The following is a 14,538-nucleotide window of genomic DNA, read 5'->3' on the forward strand; positions in this document are numbered from 1 at the left end:
CAAGTACTTACTGGCTTGATCCATTGGATCTGAACACCGGGACGGGGTGTTGGAGTTTTAGGTCATACTGCGTTTTTATTTGCCAAAAGAGAGAATATTATACTTGAGTTACCGCTAACGATGCCATTCGTCTTATTTCGTCCTCCCTGATTGTACCCCCCGGTCAATCACCTGGTTACAAAGTAATCAAAAGAACTAAGTTTCAGATCAGGGTTGTCAGGTTCTGAGGGCCAGGTATCGCATCATCACTTAGCCCGCCCGGATGAAACTCGGCAGATTGTTATCAGTGCGTAACCCAAGTCGCGACCTTGTCATAACCTATATCAATCGACCCCCTTTCCTTCTTCATCCTCATCCTCGCTGTATATTCAATCAGTGCATTTTGCAGACGAGCATTGCACTTGAATACAGCCATGAGAATCACAGTTACCCAAAAACCGATGCCTGTGTGCATCTCTACTTCCGTCACAAGCCCCAGTGCCGGGGTGACTGAACAATAAGCCCCGGATCATTGATGCTTTAGGTGACTCAACAGTGGGATCCCTTGAAGCGACGAGGGCCAAGCTGCTCTTATAACAACAACTTTCTTACATCAACTCTCTTCCGGTGAAGGTGGGTACAATTTGAGGATACAGCGACTTGATTTTCTTAAATCTTGGCTCCCCGACACCGTATTGCAAGTAAACAAAATGCAAAGTCCATCAGGTCCGTTATTTTCTTCTCCTTTCCAGGCATAATTTTATGCCTAACTTCCTTATAGCACCCGTCAAATCGGCGACTCTGGTTCTGTAGTGAGATTGTATAATCGCGTACGTGGTGTACAGACGAGGACCGTTGCTGTCCACTTTACCTGCAAATATTTTGTACACTCCAAAACCCAATCCTTACAATTCGACCGAATATTTTACCCTCTATCCTCAAGCCCTTTATATAAGACGTCCGATCATGTTAACATCTGTTAACATGGCGCCGAAGATGTCCAAAAACCATTGCCTTACTGGGCTTCCAACTGAGATCCTTTTGGACATATATCAACAACTAGACCTAGATGGTGTTTTCAACCTTTGCGCCACTCATAGGACGCTACATGAACTCTTCGACAAGAGAAAGGCCTCAATCTTGCTTCCTGTCCTTGTCAGGGAGTTCAGCCCCTTTGATGAGCTCCTTCAGGTTTATACGGCCTCAGTTGAGGATCTCGATTCCCGCGGTGGACTGTATGCTCCACGCAGAGTCGTGTTTAAACGATTCCTTGGAGACACTGGAGTGGTGTTAGCTCCGCGTCCAGAGCATCAGCCTACTGTGTCAGTGGACGCTGTTGAAGGATTCATCACGCTGAACAAGCTAGGCAAACCTATTATACCCCGCGCTCAACCACTGAAAACCGTTGTTCTGACTGTGAAGGATCTGAAGCCACTTCTCAGCTACTGTTCTCTTGTACTGAGATGGCAAGCCAGGTTCCCTCAGATGAGATGGTTTCACGAGCCTGAGAATTGTCGTCTGCTTCGCGAGCACGAGGCTGAAAGGTTCCGCAGAGCCATGTATCGATGGTGGCTCTATGGTTTCTACTTCCACGGAGACTTCCCCCGACCTCGTGTTGGCCTTCCAGAGCCTGGTGTGGATGACGTTAGACTGAGTCAACTTCGATTATACTCCACAGGCGAGCTGGTAGAGCTGATGGATCTGGTTGAAACCATGAAGGATGTCGTGCTCCACTATCTCTGCCCACGGCTTGACCCTAGTCAAGACGAATATGTAAGTTCGCACTTAGACTTTCGGGGTTCGTTACTGACATACCATTAGGAGGGCTGCGATTCGTATCTTCATGATGTTGTCGACCGACCTGGCTCCTTGGCAAGAGGCTGGCGGGATCAGAGTCGTTGGGGCCGTATCGTAAAGACTTACTGCAAACTTGGCCCTAAAGATCTCCTGCATCTATTTGAGAACATCTATAGCTACCCTAGAAAACGCCTTATTACTGAAGCTCGGTCTCTTCAACCGAATCTCACTTTCGACCAAGAATCTATCTCGGTGTCAACACAATGTGTCCTGGATGAGCGACAGTGGTCCTTGAACATGCCTACCTTGCCTCTGGATGGCCTAGGAGGTGTGATTGACTGGGATGATGAGCGCGACGCTGAACGCGTCAAGTTTGGAAGTGATGCTAGTCTGGATGGGACATTGCCAGGGGGTGCTCGGATGCTTCGGTCTTCATCTCACTATTCGCCTCGCGGGGATGATGGATCTTATCTAGAAGATGTCCAACGACAGACAAGGATGGAGGGTAGGTATATGGTTTCGTTCGCTTAGGCATGAGTGCCTTGTCGTCAATAGACATGCTCTCGTTCCTCTGGTTAACCTTGGAGTTTATGAATTGTGGCAGTATTCGCTGGAGCACTTACTACATGTGGATCGTCAGATGTGGTCGCAATTAAGTCCGAGGCTTCTCACTATTAGAAATGGATTCCCCGGTTGAGTACATGGCCGTGGTGTCTCCTGAATTGCCTAATGTTAAATGCTGCTTTCTCACCTGTGCATTAACTTGGTACCTTGCCCACTCGACTGTGAATTACCAGTACTGCTGTTGTTACATATGTACTATCTGTAGGATCTGAGATGTAGTCGCAGCCCAAACCAACGATTCATTGCCAGCAAAAACATAAAGAACAATGTCCTTTCGACCCAAGGTATGGGTCAAAGAAGGAAGTTTCAACTGTTTGCAGCCAAGCAGTAGCCCCCACTGCTAGGCAGTAGGTAACTTAGAAAGTTAGGTGCCTTATCGATGGAGGTCGGCCGCTGGTCACTCAGCGGCCAGTAGCGCCTGAAACCATAGGGGAGCCCGCACGCCAAAATCAACCTCCACAGCTGAGCCTCACTTCTCCTTCCACTCCATCTCATACATCTAATCTCAAAGCTAATATCAACCACCGCGATTAAACACGATCGCGCATCTCAACCCACCACTCAGCATTGGACTTACTCATATCTCAGCTCTCTAGAACCTCACTATAAGAGCCTAGCGTATGTTCTCACGTCTTTACAACCTCTCCTCGCTGTTGCGATCGCGCCATACTTAGCAGGGGTAAGTGAAGTGTTTTGTTCGTGTTGGCATCATCATCTTTCATATCCTTTTTAAGTGCTTTGATGCACTCAGCTCCACAGACCTAGGCAGAATGCCCTTGCATGTGCCTGAGAGCCAGGTAGATCAAGAATCTTGTGCGCTTGTGCGAACAATGGCCAGCCGTATGTCATTTTGGCTCATGTAATTCACTAACGCAATTTACCTTTGTCCTCGAGCACCTCCTTTGTTTACCTAGACAATGATGGTCAGCAATTGTTTGTAAACTCGACCATAAACTTTCTAACTTGTGTATAGATCCATCTGCTAGTGTTTATTTACTCCGTCAATCCATAGGCCTTGGTTCTCCCAAGTATATTCGCAACTCCTGGGGTCGTCAGACCTTCAGTGAGGATATTGGAGATTATCTGCCATGGATACAAGTATCACAGATGCTGTTGATCATCCAATGAAGGATGCAGAAGCGCCTAATGGGTTCAACCGCACTAGCAACACCAGTATCGACGACGATGACACGGCGTCTGAGGATCCATGCGAGGCCGATGAAGATCCACCACCTCAAGATATAACCTTCGATCAGATGCGTCGTAGAGGTTTGCTGCCAACAGGCTGTTGTTATGATGACCGGATGAAGTTGCATATGAATGCGGACTTTTCACCCAACGCACATCATCCTGAAGATCCCCGTCGTATCCACGAGATATTCAAGGCATTCAAGAAGGTTGGCCTCGTCTATACAGGTCCCGAGGCAGAGTTGCCAAGAATTATGCGGGAGTGTCCCACGCGTTATATGTGGCGCATACCTGCTCGTGCTGCCACCCGAGAGGAGATTTGCCTCGCCCATCATCCTGATCACTTTAGCTGGGTGGAAAACCTTGACAAGATAAGTTCGGTCGAGCTTCGAGAACTGACTAGGCAATATGACCAAGGGCGGGAATCTCTCTATGTTGGTAGTATGTCTTACCAGGCCGCCCTACTTTCAGCCGGGGGAGCCATCGAAACCTGCAAGAACGTCGTGACTGGTCAAGTCAAGAACGCATTCGCCGTGATCAGGCCACCAGGTCACCACGCAGAGTTTGATGCGCCAATGGGTTTTTGTTTCTTCAACAACGTCCCAGTGGCAGTCAGGGTCTGCCAACAGGACTATCCAGACATTTGCCGGAAGGTTCTCATCCTGGATTGGGATGTTCACCATGGTAATGGTGTCCAAAATATTTTCTATCAGGACCCAAACGTCTTATATATCTCTCTCCATGTCTACCAAAACGGTCTCTTCTATCCCGGTAAACCCCCAAATGATATGACGCCAGATGGTGGAATCGACAAATGCGGAACGGATGCTGGCCTTGGTAAAAACATCAATATCGGCTGGCATGACCAAGGCATGGGTGACGGGGAATACATGGCGGCATTCCAAAAGATTGTGATGCCTATCGCCAAAGAGTTTAATCCGGACCTCGTGGTTATCTCTGCGGGATTTGATGCTGCTGATGGCGATGAACTAGGGGGCTGCTTCGTTTCTCCCAGTTGCTACGCTCATATGACACACATGTTGATGTCCTTGGCTGACGGAAAGGTTGCAGTGTGTCTAGAGGGAGGCTACAATCTTAAGGCTATCTCGGTGTCTGCAGTGGCCGTTGCGAAGACGCTCATGGGTGAACCGCCGCCAAAGATGGAAATTCCTAAGATCAATAAGGAGGCTGCACGCATACTTGCCAAAGTCCAAGCTCATCAGGCCCCATATTGGGAGTGTATGAGGGCAGGCATCGTTCGCATTCCTACCGACATCCAGCCAACGATATCCAGCCGTCTACATGACGTGATCAGAAACGCCCAGAGACAGGTTCTGCAAGCAAAGCACAACATGATACCTCTCTACATCCAGCGCGAACATCTATACAAGTCATATGAGAACCAGGTCTTAGTGACACCAGGCCTCCATCAGGAAAAGAAGGTTCTCATTATCATTCACGATCCGTAAGTCAATTGCATGAGGAGAGGGCTATAACTTGGGCCTTGACTACTGACATCATCTCTTAGTCCTGAGCTTCTCGCTCAGCCGGATGTTATAGACAGATCTGTCGACCCTCACAATGCCTGGGTGGTGAGTAGATATTATTCATAGTAAGCGATGCAAGAACTGATAAGAATAGGTTGATGGTGTAACGGATTACATTGACTGGGCAGTGGATCAAAAGTTCGGTGTCATGGACGTTAATATCCCAGCCTATGTCACCCACGACGAGGTCCGTGATCATATTCATAAGTAGTGGCTGATCTCTAACCGTTGGTATAGGAATCCGAGTCTTATGTACCTGGTTTCAAAGAGAAGGCTCTCTCGGAACAGATCCAGACGTTGGTGTGTTACCTGTGGGACAATTACTTGCAGCTTTATGATGCCGATCACATTTTCTTCATGGGCGTTGGCAATGCATATCTTGGAGTCAAAGTCCTGCTCCTAAACCGAGGTAAGTCGACTAGCTGCTACGAGCCTCTATATCAAATTTCTGAAACGAAATAGATTGCAAGTCAAGAATCTCTGGGGTCGTAAACTTTGCCAACGGAACGCTCAGGCCAGTCAAGTCAGAGTTTGATTCAGATCTATCATCGTGGTATAAAGAGAACTCACGAGTCTACATTGCAGGCGATCATGCATGCTGGGCTGATCCTGATCTGACTCGAAAAGTCAACAAGCGGCGCTTCGGGACAGTCGTTCGTAGCCCAATGTTTGGTCTGAACAAGATGATGGCGCATCACGCCAAGGAGGCGCGGGAGTGGATCCTCGAGAGGGTCGAAGAAGTAGCAGATGCCGATATGACTGAAGATGAAAAGTCATAGATGCGGTCTCGGCAACGATGTTAGTTACAAGTTAGGAGAAGCTCGGTGTTCCCTTGTATAGGGGTAATGTTCTTGCTCTAGCAGGTCTTATGAGTAGTGCAACCAGAGATAGAGTCTGTTTTCCTTACGTGTGTTATTTATTATATACCTATAGGCAGCGCCTTTGTACCAGTGTCATATTTATCACCTATGGAAGTCATAATAACTGTCGCACGAATACGACCTGTTGTGTTCCCGGTCTTGAAGCAATACAGTGTGAGTAGTATGTGTATGTATTCAACGACACTGTATTTATCTGCTATCGGATCAATGTTAGTACCTAGGTACTACGGAGTACTACCTGTTAGGTAAGGTAGTAGATACCTTAGTAGCTAAGGTAGGCAGTCACGGAAGTCGGGATGCTGAATCTCCGACCTCCCTGCTTTGGTCTTCGATTTTTGGAAGCTCCACTGACCCAACTTGCGACTCGCACGCGTGCTTGCGCTTTCATAAAGCCAAATCACAACGCATCGACAGAAGCACTTGCCGTGCATCATATCTATCCTGACTAAGGCAAGAATGGATCGCGACCGAGGTCGAAGGTGAGTCATAATTCGTTTGCTTATATGTATTGCATCTTGCGTTCTTCTTCTTCATCATCATCATCATCATCATCTACGCCTCCCATCCTTTTGCGACACCATTTCGGCATCTCTAGCACCACCCGCAGACACCCTCGAAACACGCTACACGGCAGCCTACCACTTTGAGCAATACGACTTGGTCTACACACGTCTCGTGCTGCGGCCCCGACCCAAACTCTAGAGAATATCGACCAACTGAGCGATCGTGCGATGGCTGGTCATATTGGGATGGAGGAAAGCGGCAGCGACTCTCACGAAGCCATCGAAGATACATCCGAGTTCGAGCAGTCGCCTGGAGAGCTTGTACAGATTGTTCGACGACACTGGGACATTGGCTCTTTTTGGCGGGTCACCTGCGGACGGCAAAGCCATCGTGATGAACTAGGCTATAAACCAATAACGATGGTGGTGACGATCCGGCTACACTCCCATCAACATTTAGCATATCGCTTCGGTATCTCTGGTGTCCGGATTCGTACCCTGGATCAACATGGGAATGCTCATGGGAACGTGTCAGAACTTTTGATCAACCCATGCCAGCCCATACCCTAGGAGATGCTGCTGGGTTCCCACCCATTTTGCCGGCATTTCGTCCTCATCCACAGGCTCGTCACAGCGAGGATGGAGAGCATTGCTGGGAGGACTGATGCTTGGAAGCGCGTCAAGCGACGCTGGCCGTCTTATCATAAGATTTTAGACCGTCCGCTGAAATACCCGAAATTCTGCTAGGATCGCCTGAGGCAGAGTGTACTCCCGCCTTCCTGTTGATCTTGACCGTGGCACAATATTTGGTCTGACCTTTGCCAGAAATTATCATGGATCATGACGGCTCAGCAGGCCACAGTACGCGAATTATACTACGCTCATTCGTCTGTTTCTTTCTTTCTTTACTTTTCTTTACTTTTCTTTCCCTTTCTTTGTTTTCAAAGCGTTCTCTATTTCACACCCACAAAACCTCATGATTCCCACACAAAACACTAACATGAAAATAGGTTTGATGATGGGGAAGTCGTTAGATACGGCGCTGGAGAGTCATGGAGGCCCACTCCTCGAGACCGGTCGCCTAGGCGGGTCAGAAGTCCGGTTAGAGAGCGAGCAAGGACCCCTCGACCTAGAAGTCCACGTCCCCGGAGTCCAATTCCTTCTGGATCCGATAGCTATGTGCCTGGCAGATATCCACCACGTCGTAGGTCGAGAAGTGGAGGAGACCGATACCGGCGAGAGCGATCAAGAGAACGCGAGAGTCCGCGCCGGCGGGAGCGTAGTAGGTCTATGCGGCGGCCGTCTCCTCGACGTAGCTTGTCCCGGAGAATTTCTCCCCCTCGTGGAGCGGATAGATACGAAAGGCCTCGGTCCCCTGCCCCTGCCAGAGATTGGGAACGCGATCGTGAGAGGATCAGAGATCGAGAATGGGACCGTGACAGAGTACGTGATAGGGGACGTGACTTCGAGCGGCGTGACGAAAGGTGAATTTACTTGCCCCGTGTTGATAGCGAGGGGCTAACTGACAGAAGGTGGCGATCTAGGTCTCCATTTGGTGTGATTCGCCGCGACAGAACTCCTCCTGTGCGGTCCCCCGTGACAGGTCCTCGTGGTGGTTCATATAGGCCACGTTCGCGTTCCATTAGTCGACGCGGAAATGACCGATGGCAGTCATACAGGCGCGTCAGCCCCCCGAGAGAATCTGGAATCTCATCTGCGATCACTTCTCAGTCAGCTTCTGGAAGATCCTCACCGCGACCGAGTTCTGCAAGAGCTCGTTCACCACTTCAGTCTCGAGAAGAGTCTCCCCATCATCATGCCATGGCCCCAACAAGGGAGACACCAAGGCCTGGACTTTACGATACAAATACATCAGCCCCTACTCGATCACCGCCACGAGGCCCTGCAGCGCTGAGAGCACCTCCAACCGGCCCGGCAGCAAACAGAAATCCCGCAGGGCCAGTATCTTCGCCAGCCCTGCCTCCTCCCGCTCGGACTCAGACACCTACGGCCCCTCCTCTACGTTCAGGGACCACAAGCCCAACAGTCCCCCCAGCTGGCCCACGAGGTTATGTGCCTCCAGCTAGAGGTGGGTTTGCCCCCCGAGGAGGCAGAGGTGGTTGGAATCAAGCACCAGCAAGACACATTTCAGGACCTTCACCGACTCCTTCAACCCCCAATGGACCTTCAGCTATTCCCACTGGCCCACGTGCGACTCCGTCAAATACATCGTCAGCCACAACAACGACGCAATCTCGACCGTTCAATCCTCCGACTGGGCCATCAGCTCAACATGCTGGTAGCGCACGGCAGACTTTGGCGCAATCCATGCTCGCGACACTACCCCCCATCATCCCCGGCGGCAAGTTGGATCCTTCCATGACGCCTCTCGCTCTTGGCGTAACTCGAGAACTTGAGCCACATTATCGCAAGCTGAAGGACGAGGAGGAAAAGTTGAGAGATGAATTGCACGCGAAGCAAGAGCGGCTACGAAAAAGTCTGTACACGTGGAATAGACTCGAACGTGACTCGCGAGCGTGGGAGATGCGAAGTGACCTGAGCGAGAAGAGCATGAAGAACCTAGCTGGTGAAGGCATGGGTGGTGCCGCATTTTAAAAATATGTGCCACAAGATGTTAGGAACTTGGCGCTCAAGGATTATCGTTTATGCTTGTATGATTGCCAAATATGCAGGAGTAGGTTCCTGTAAGCGTTGCTTCCACTTGCTTCTGGTCATGAGAAATCCCAAGCCTCGGGAGATTTTGATGCTTACATTGGTTCGAGGCGTCCTGCTTGTACAACAGTTGTATGACGAGATAATAATTATGATGAGCCTGTCGTACGTGAATTCAGCCTGGCTATTGCCTTTGGATTGTGAACTATACGAGAGCGTATAATCAGCCTTATAAGGTGCCTCTTTCTTACCTTTTAGTAGTATTTTAGGCCCCATGATAGCCGTGCTCATTTACTGAGGTATCCATCATGCTCACTGACAAGATGCGCCGGTATCTCAAACTCATGGAGATGCCAATATCATAAACACTTGAATGGAGTATAAACTGCATTATAGGTTTCAATTGCATGCAATTTGTCAGCGTGTCGTCTGTCAAATATTCATGAATCTTACGTATGTAGCTATCTCACATTAACTTAAGCCAAACACACCACCCCACACAGTCTCGATAGTACCAAACAAAGCTGCCCTACAAGTCAACGGGGGAAAATCGACAAGTTTGAATTTTACCAACAGTCCACGCGGTGATGGCGACGTAGAGACTGAGCCGTGGCTTCGTCAGACTCTGATTGAACAAGCAATGATACTGTATTCAAGGCCAGATCGAAATTTATACACCTGGACAAGCTTCCAGGTCCTAGACTCGGTTGCCAGATGCCGCAAGACCAAGTAAAAAGGTACATGGCCACATTTCAACAGAATTTCATGAATGATTAGACGCTACGAACCGTCCTCCAGTCTGTGCGAAGCAGAGGTGTATTCATATGCGGTTAAAGCCATCATCACCATGCTTCGCAAGATTTCGTGCGTACCTGAGAGGAGCCAGCGTAGCATGACATAGAATCTGGGCCACGCGCTCAAAGAACGCATGGTACATTATGGTGGCCAAATTACTGGAGTATGCCATAGATACATTAAGTATTAGTATGGCTGATAAGCATGATCAAAAGACATGGCCAGTTGCAACATCTGTCACTCCAGTGTAAAAATTAAGTTGTACCGTTTCGAGACCGTTCATGCTATATCCTAATACTAAGATGATATGAACTCCAAAAGAGCCAGCAGATGTTGCACTATACGCCTGGAATGGCCAATTTCTCTGATCCCAAATGATCAGCTATGATACAGACGTCTTTGCGCAGTTAACGCCAGATAAAGACTGCATCATCATCTTCATCATGGTCGCCGTCCCACTCGCCATCCGACTCAGCGCGATCATCATCCACAAAGTCTTCCATACCGTACTGCAATTCAGTGGGCTTTTGGTTATCGAATACAATGGATACAGTAGTACAGCGTCCTTGAATCGTAAGGGGCACAGGCTTCTTTTCACCCTCGGCCTCATCCCCAGTCTGACTGGCAGCACAACCGGACTCGGCTTCTTGGCCTTCTGCATCAGAATCGAACTCATTCTCATCTGTGTCGGGTTCGGCGTAAGTTGGACGACCAAGCGAATTACGGAGACCTTTGGAGCTGTTCCTTGAATCAGAGTCCGAAGCATGTGCCGCTAGACGACTGCTTCGCCGAGATGGGCCATCAGACAGCCTCTTCAACTTTTGCTTCTTTTTCTCCGAAACCCGAGTAGATACTTCCACCTCTTCCTCTCGTGTCTGCCGAAGAGAATAATTCCTTTGCGGGGGTTCGTATGGGCGGAGGAAGACTTTATCCAGCTTCCGCCTCCATTCGTGTCGCATATTAGCGCGGGCCTTCCAGGGTATGTTGAGCATCGTCTTGACCGCAAGATGTCGAAGGTTTGGCAGGGAACGAGCACTATCTATGAGGGAATTGAGAAACATTTCGGCAGTCTCAACACTCCAATATCGTATATGTTCAAAATCAACGATCCGGAGGCTTGACGGCCACTCTGGCTTTTGATGCGGCAACAGCACTTGGTCGTACAAAGGGTCAGCGTCATTGTTGGTATAAGACCGGGATTCATGATGGCGGAAATACGAGAGGTTCATGTATAATTCCTCTAAGTTGGGACATGCAGCTTCCAAAGTGGTCAGGAAGACCATGTCTAGAGATTGGTTGTGAGACAAGTTCAGGCTGCGGAAATGTCGGCCATGCGTATGTAGGAATGGCATGAACTCATCAGACTTGACCTCCCAACAGTTGATCAGTGAGAGATGAGTGAGGTCCTTTGGCAAAAGTGGAAGAAGCCGATCGTTCATGACAGTTGAAGATTCGAACATAAGATGTTGTAGCGATTTCAACTGCGAAATCGCCTCGGCGAGCGAATCAATGACAGCCCCATCTTCATTGTACAGCGCCAACTCCTGCTCCTCATTGACGTCTTTCGGCCCCAGCTTATAGAGCGAAGGGACTTGAAGATTGGTGAAGCTTAGTTTGGTGAGGTGCGCAAATGAAGGCTCTTGATGTATACGGGCAACATCCTTCATGGTCGCCACAGGCCCTCCAAGCAAGCTTCCGCTCCATTCCCAGCTTTTTAACACGGTGTGCGACTCCTTTTCTCCGGCTGGTCTGAAGGCGGCGAATATCTCTTCAGTATATTGCCATCTCACTGTTTGATCCAGTTGCCTGTAAGGCGGCTGATCAGATTGTGTAAAGAGAAAGACTTCTTTCAGTCGAGGAAGCAAATGGAGGATTCTTGGTAGCAACGTTTGAGGCAACACATGGACATCTACGTAAAGAGTCTCGATCTTGGCACGGTAATTAAATCGAGTCTCAGAAGGTGGGCGATCCAGCAGAGATGCGAACCGTTTCGCCTTTCCAGCGGTGACCAGGGGCGGAGAACGATAAATGGCTGTCAAGGCGGCTTCTGAGAATGCCTTACAAGTTGTGGCAGTGTTTATCAGCCAATTGACGTCGATGTCATCATGACTAGCTGCATAGTAGAAGATATCGATCCAGGCGGCATACGGTATCTGCGGGTCTGTCCAGTCTGGAACGACGCCTTGAGGTATTGGCTCGGGTTCGGGATCAGCAGACACTCGTCGCTTCTTCAAGCTTCCTTTCTTCTGTGCCGGCTTTGGTCGTTTCCTCGTTTGGTCCTGTGACTTCGATGTTCTACCAGTCTGTACGTGTGCCGCCTTTGCTGACCTGGCCTGATTGGTTCTGCGAGCTCGTGTCTCGAATTGGGCATCTCCATCCTGTTCGCTCTCCGCTAGGGGAGGATCGGAGTCTCCATCTTCTGAAGAAGACTCGTTATAACTTATAGAAGCATTCTGCGACCGTAGGGGACGTGTTGTTGTTCGGGTAGAACGCGCGCTGATAGATTGCGACAGGTTGCGACGGGAGGCTACAGGAACGCTTTGTCGTTCAGTTGCTCTAGTTCGGACCATGTTCTGACGCCTGGTGCCTAGTGTAACGATCGTGTTAGTGGTATACTAGTTATCTCGATGTGTGCAAACAAGAGGGAGTGTTTGGCCAGTCCTGTTGATGGTTATTGCAGCCTGGCGCAAGCTGGGCAGGATGGATTGATCGCACCTCCAAAGGCCGAGTTTGGCGACTTGAAGCTCTCCGCAGTCGATGTCAATGACGAATTCAATAGTACCAAGAAAAATGTGCCAAATAGCGCCAGTACGTAGCGCTGCTATCGATGTGAGTGTATTTGGGCGCGCTGCGTTTTGCTGTCAGACCATGACGCGGCGGACCGTATCAAACAAATCTGAGTGTGATGTTGTTGTTAACTTAGGGTATTTGTTTGTTGGAGGGGGAGGGGCGCCCGGACGTGAGGGGAAAGAATGAAAGAAAAAGTAAGAGTTAGGTTTACAAGGTTTGATCAACAGTAAAATAATATCAAATTCGAAAAAACTAGTCAGTAATGATTAGTCGTATATTTGATGACTATATGTGCATCATGTCTATAGAAAGCATCTCTTATCATTTCTTATATATGATCTCCTACCGAGCATGCATTGGCTGTCTTATTCTTTCCTCCCCTCGGGGAGTAAGAAAACATCAGTCCCTGATACAAGGGTGTCAAAATAAGCTCAGCAAAAGGTTTCCTGCCTAAATTCAAGTATGCTACCTAGTACCTTACCTAAGGTACTCACCTAAGTCTTCCGTTTTGTCATTCAGGACCAAGGTGCTAAGTTTTCTTTCCCTCCTACCTACTTACCTTAGGTAGCCTTCCACTCCAGCCTTGTGGTGACGCACCTCGGTCGGTGTGGAGCTCCAAGAACAGAGTCGCTCTGTCGTGGCCAATCATACCTACCTTACCTAGATGGGCAATGGCTGGATGTGGCAACGTATATTTCTGGAAATCTGTGAGGCCCAAAGTTCACTGAGGGACCTGGAGGGACAAGAAATATCAAAGCAAATGTTCAAGAGAAAGAATAAATTGGATTGGCAAAAATTCACGATGTTTTGTACCTTGTTGATACAGTATGACTTCCAGTACCTACCAAGCCTTTCGTGTTGTTGGAAGTTTACGTCTCATCCCATCACACCCAGACAGCAAGCTCTGCTTCGGCCTCCAGGATATTTTGCACTCAAAACAGGGCGGGCGGCACCAAAAGCAAACATTTGATTTTCTCTTCATCAATATAGCCCCCAAGGAGATATCAAAGCCCCGCACTAGTCAAGGCCGGGCTGCAAGTCCTATACAATGTGGATGAGTCGCCAGTGACAAGCCATGATGACCCTCTTCGTCTCATGATGGATCATCGAAGATCCATGAAGGCATTGTACAATGAGGCTAAAGGGGTCCTGGCACTTCGCCTACATGCATAATCGAGGGTGGCCATGACCCTGGAGAGTCTCTTATTGGAAATGGTCTCTCACTAGAGGAGGCCTAGTGCTGAGAGACTGGATCGGAAAATCTGGCTTGAAATCAGCTCATGTCCATCGCAACTGAGGGAATAGGTATACAACATGAACTTTATGGTGTTCTACGTATTGCAAACACGCTTGCATTTGCAGTTAACAAGAGGCTACGGGGCTCACACTCACGCTCACACAGCGTACAACACCCCGCCTGCATGCATGGTAATTTCCAGCGGTTAAGTCTTTCCTTGAAGCAGAGAAGGGGAGGAAAGAAAACTCAGGACCTTGATCCTAAGCGATAGAAATATTTAGGCAAATCTGACATGAGTTTAGGGGAATTATTGCCAAGTTTATTTTGACACCCTGTATCAGGGACCGGTATTTTCTTGCTCCCTGAGGGTAGAGTCTCTAATTCGCTCCACTGTCAGTGGTCAGTGGATCCACCCCGCTAGGCTATCGCCTCTGAATGGAGGTTGTTGGTGACTGTCCAGTCTCCAGGCATGACGCTAGGAGGGCTATAGGCTCTAGTCCGTAGTAGGGAGTCGCGATAGAATT

General features: G+C 49.0%; 4 protein-coding genes across 4 annotated transcripts; 3 read left to right on the forward strand and 1 right to left on the reverse strand.

The window, feature by feature from the left end:
• Positions 1–963: 963 nt before the first annotated feature.
• Positions 964–2,307, forward strand: FMAN_12470 (uncharacterized protein; the record flags this gene model as incomplete). Its single annotated transcript, XM_041835013.1, has 2 exons — positions 964–1,752; positions 1,801–2,307. 2 exons carry the CDS (start codon positions 964–966, stop codon positions 2,305–2,307), a joined length of 1,296 nt encoding a protein of 431 aa, XP_041685219.1.
• Positions 2,308–3,488: 1,181 nt separating this feature from the next.
• Positions 3,489–5,914, forward strand: FMAN_12471 (uncharacterized protein; the record flags this gene model as incomplete). Its single annotated transcript, XM_041835014.1, has 5 exons — positions 3,489–5,053; positions 5,117–5,180; positions 5,230–5,322; positions 5,373–5,544; positions 5,598–5,914. The coding sequence occupies 5 exons, from the start codon at positions 3,489–3,491 to the stop codon at positions 5,912–5,914; spliced, it is 2,211 nt and encodes a 736-aa protein (XP_041685220.1).
• A 558-nt stretch (positions 5,915–6,472) lies between these two features.
• FMAN_12472 (uncharacterized protein) lies at positions 6,473–9,135 on the forward strand (the record flags this gene model as incomplete). Its single annotated transcript, XM_041835015.1, has 3 exons — positions 6,473–6,495; positions 7,530–8,003; positions 8,064–9,135. 3 exons carry the CDS (start codon positions 6,473–6,475, stop codon positions 9,133–9,135), a joined length of 1,569 nt encoding a protein of 522 aa, XP_041685221.1.
• Positions 9,136–10,394: 1,259 nt separating this feature from the next.
• On the reverse strand, positions 10,395–12,557 carry FMAN_12473 (uncharacterized protein; the record flags this gene model as incomplete). Its single annotated transcript, XM_041835016.1, has 1 exon — positions 10,395–12,557. One exon carries the CDS (start codon positions 12,555–12,557, stop codon positions 10,395–10,397), a length of 2,163 nt encoding a protein of 720 aa, XP_041685222.1.
• Positions 12,558–14,538: the final 1,981 nt, after the last annotated feature.

This window comes from Fusarium mangiferae, assembly GCF_900044065.1.
Source record: "Fusarium mangiferae strain MRC7560 genome assembly, contig: FMAN_scaffold009, whole genome shotgun sequence".
Classification (NCBI taxonomy): Eukaryota; Fungi; Ascomycota; class Sordariomycetes; order Hypocreales; family Nectriaceae; genus Fusarium; species Fusarium mangiferae.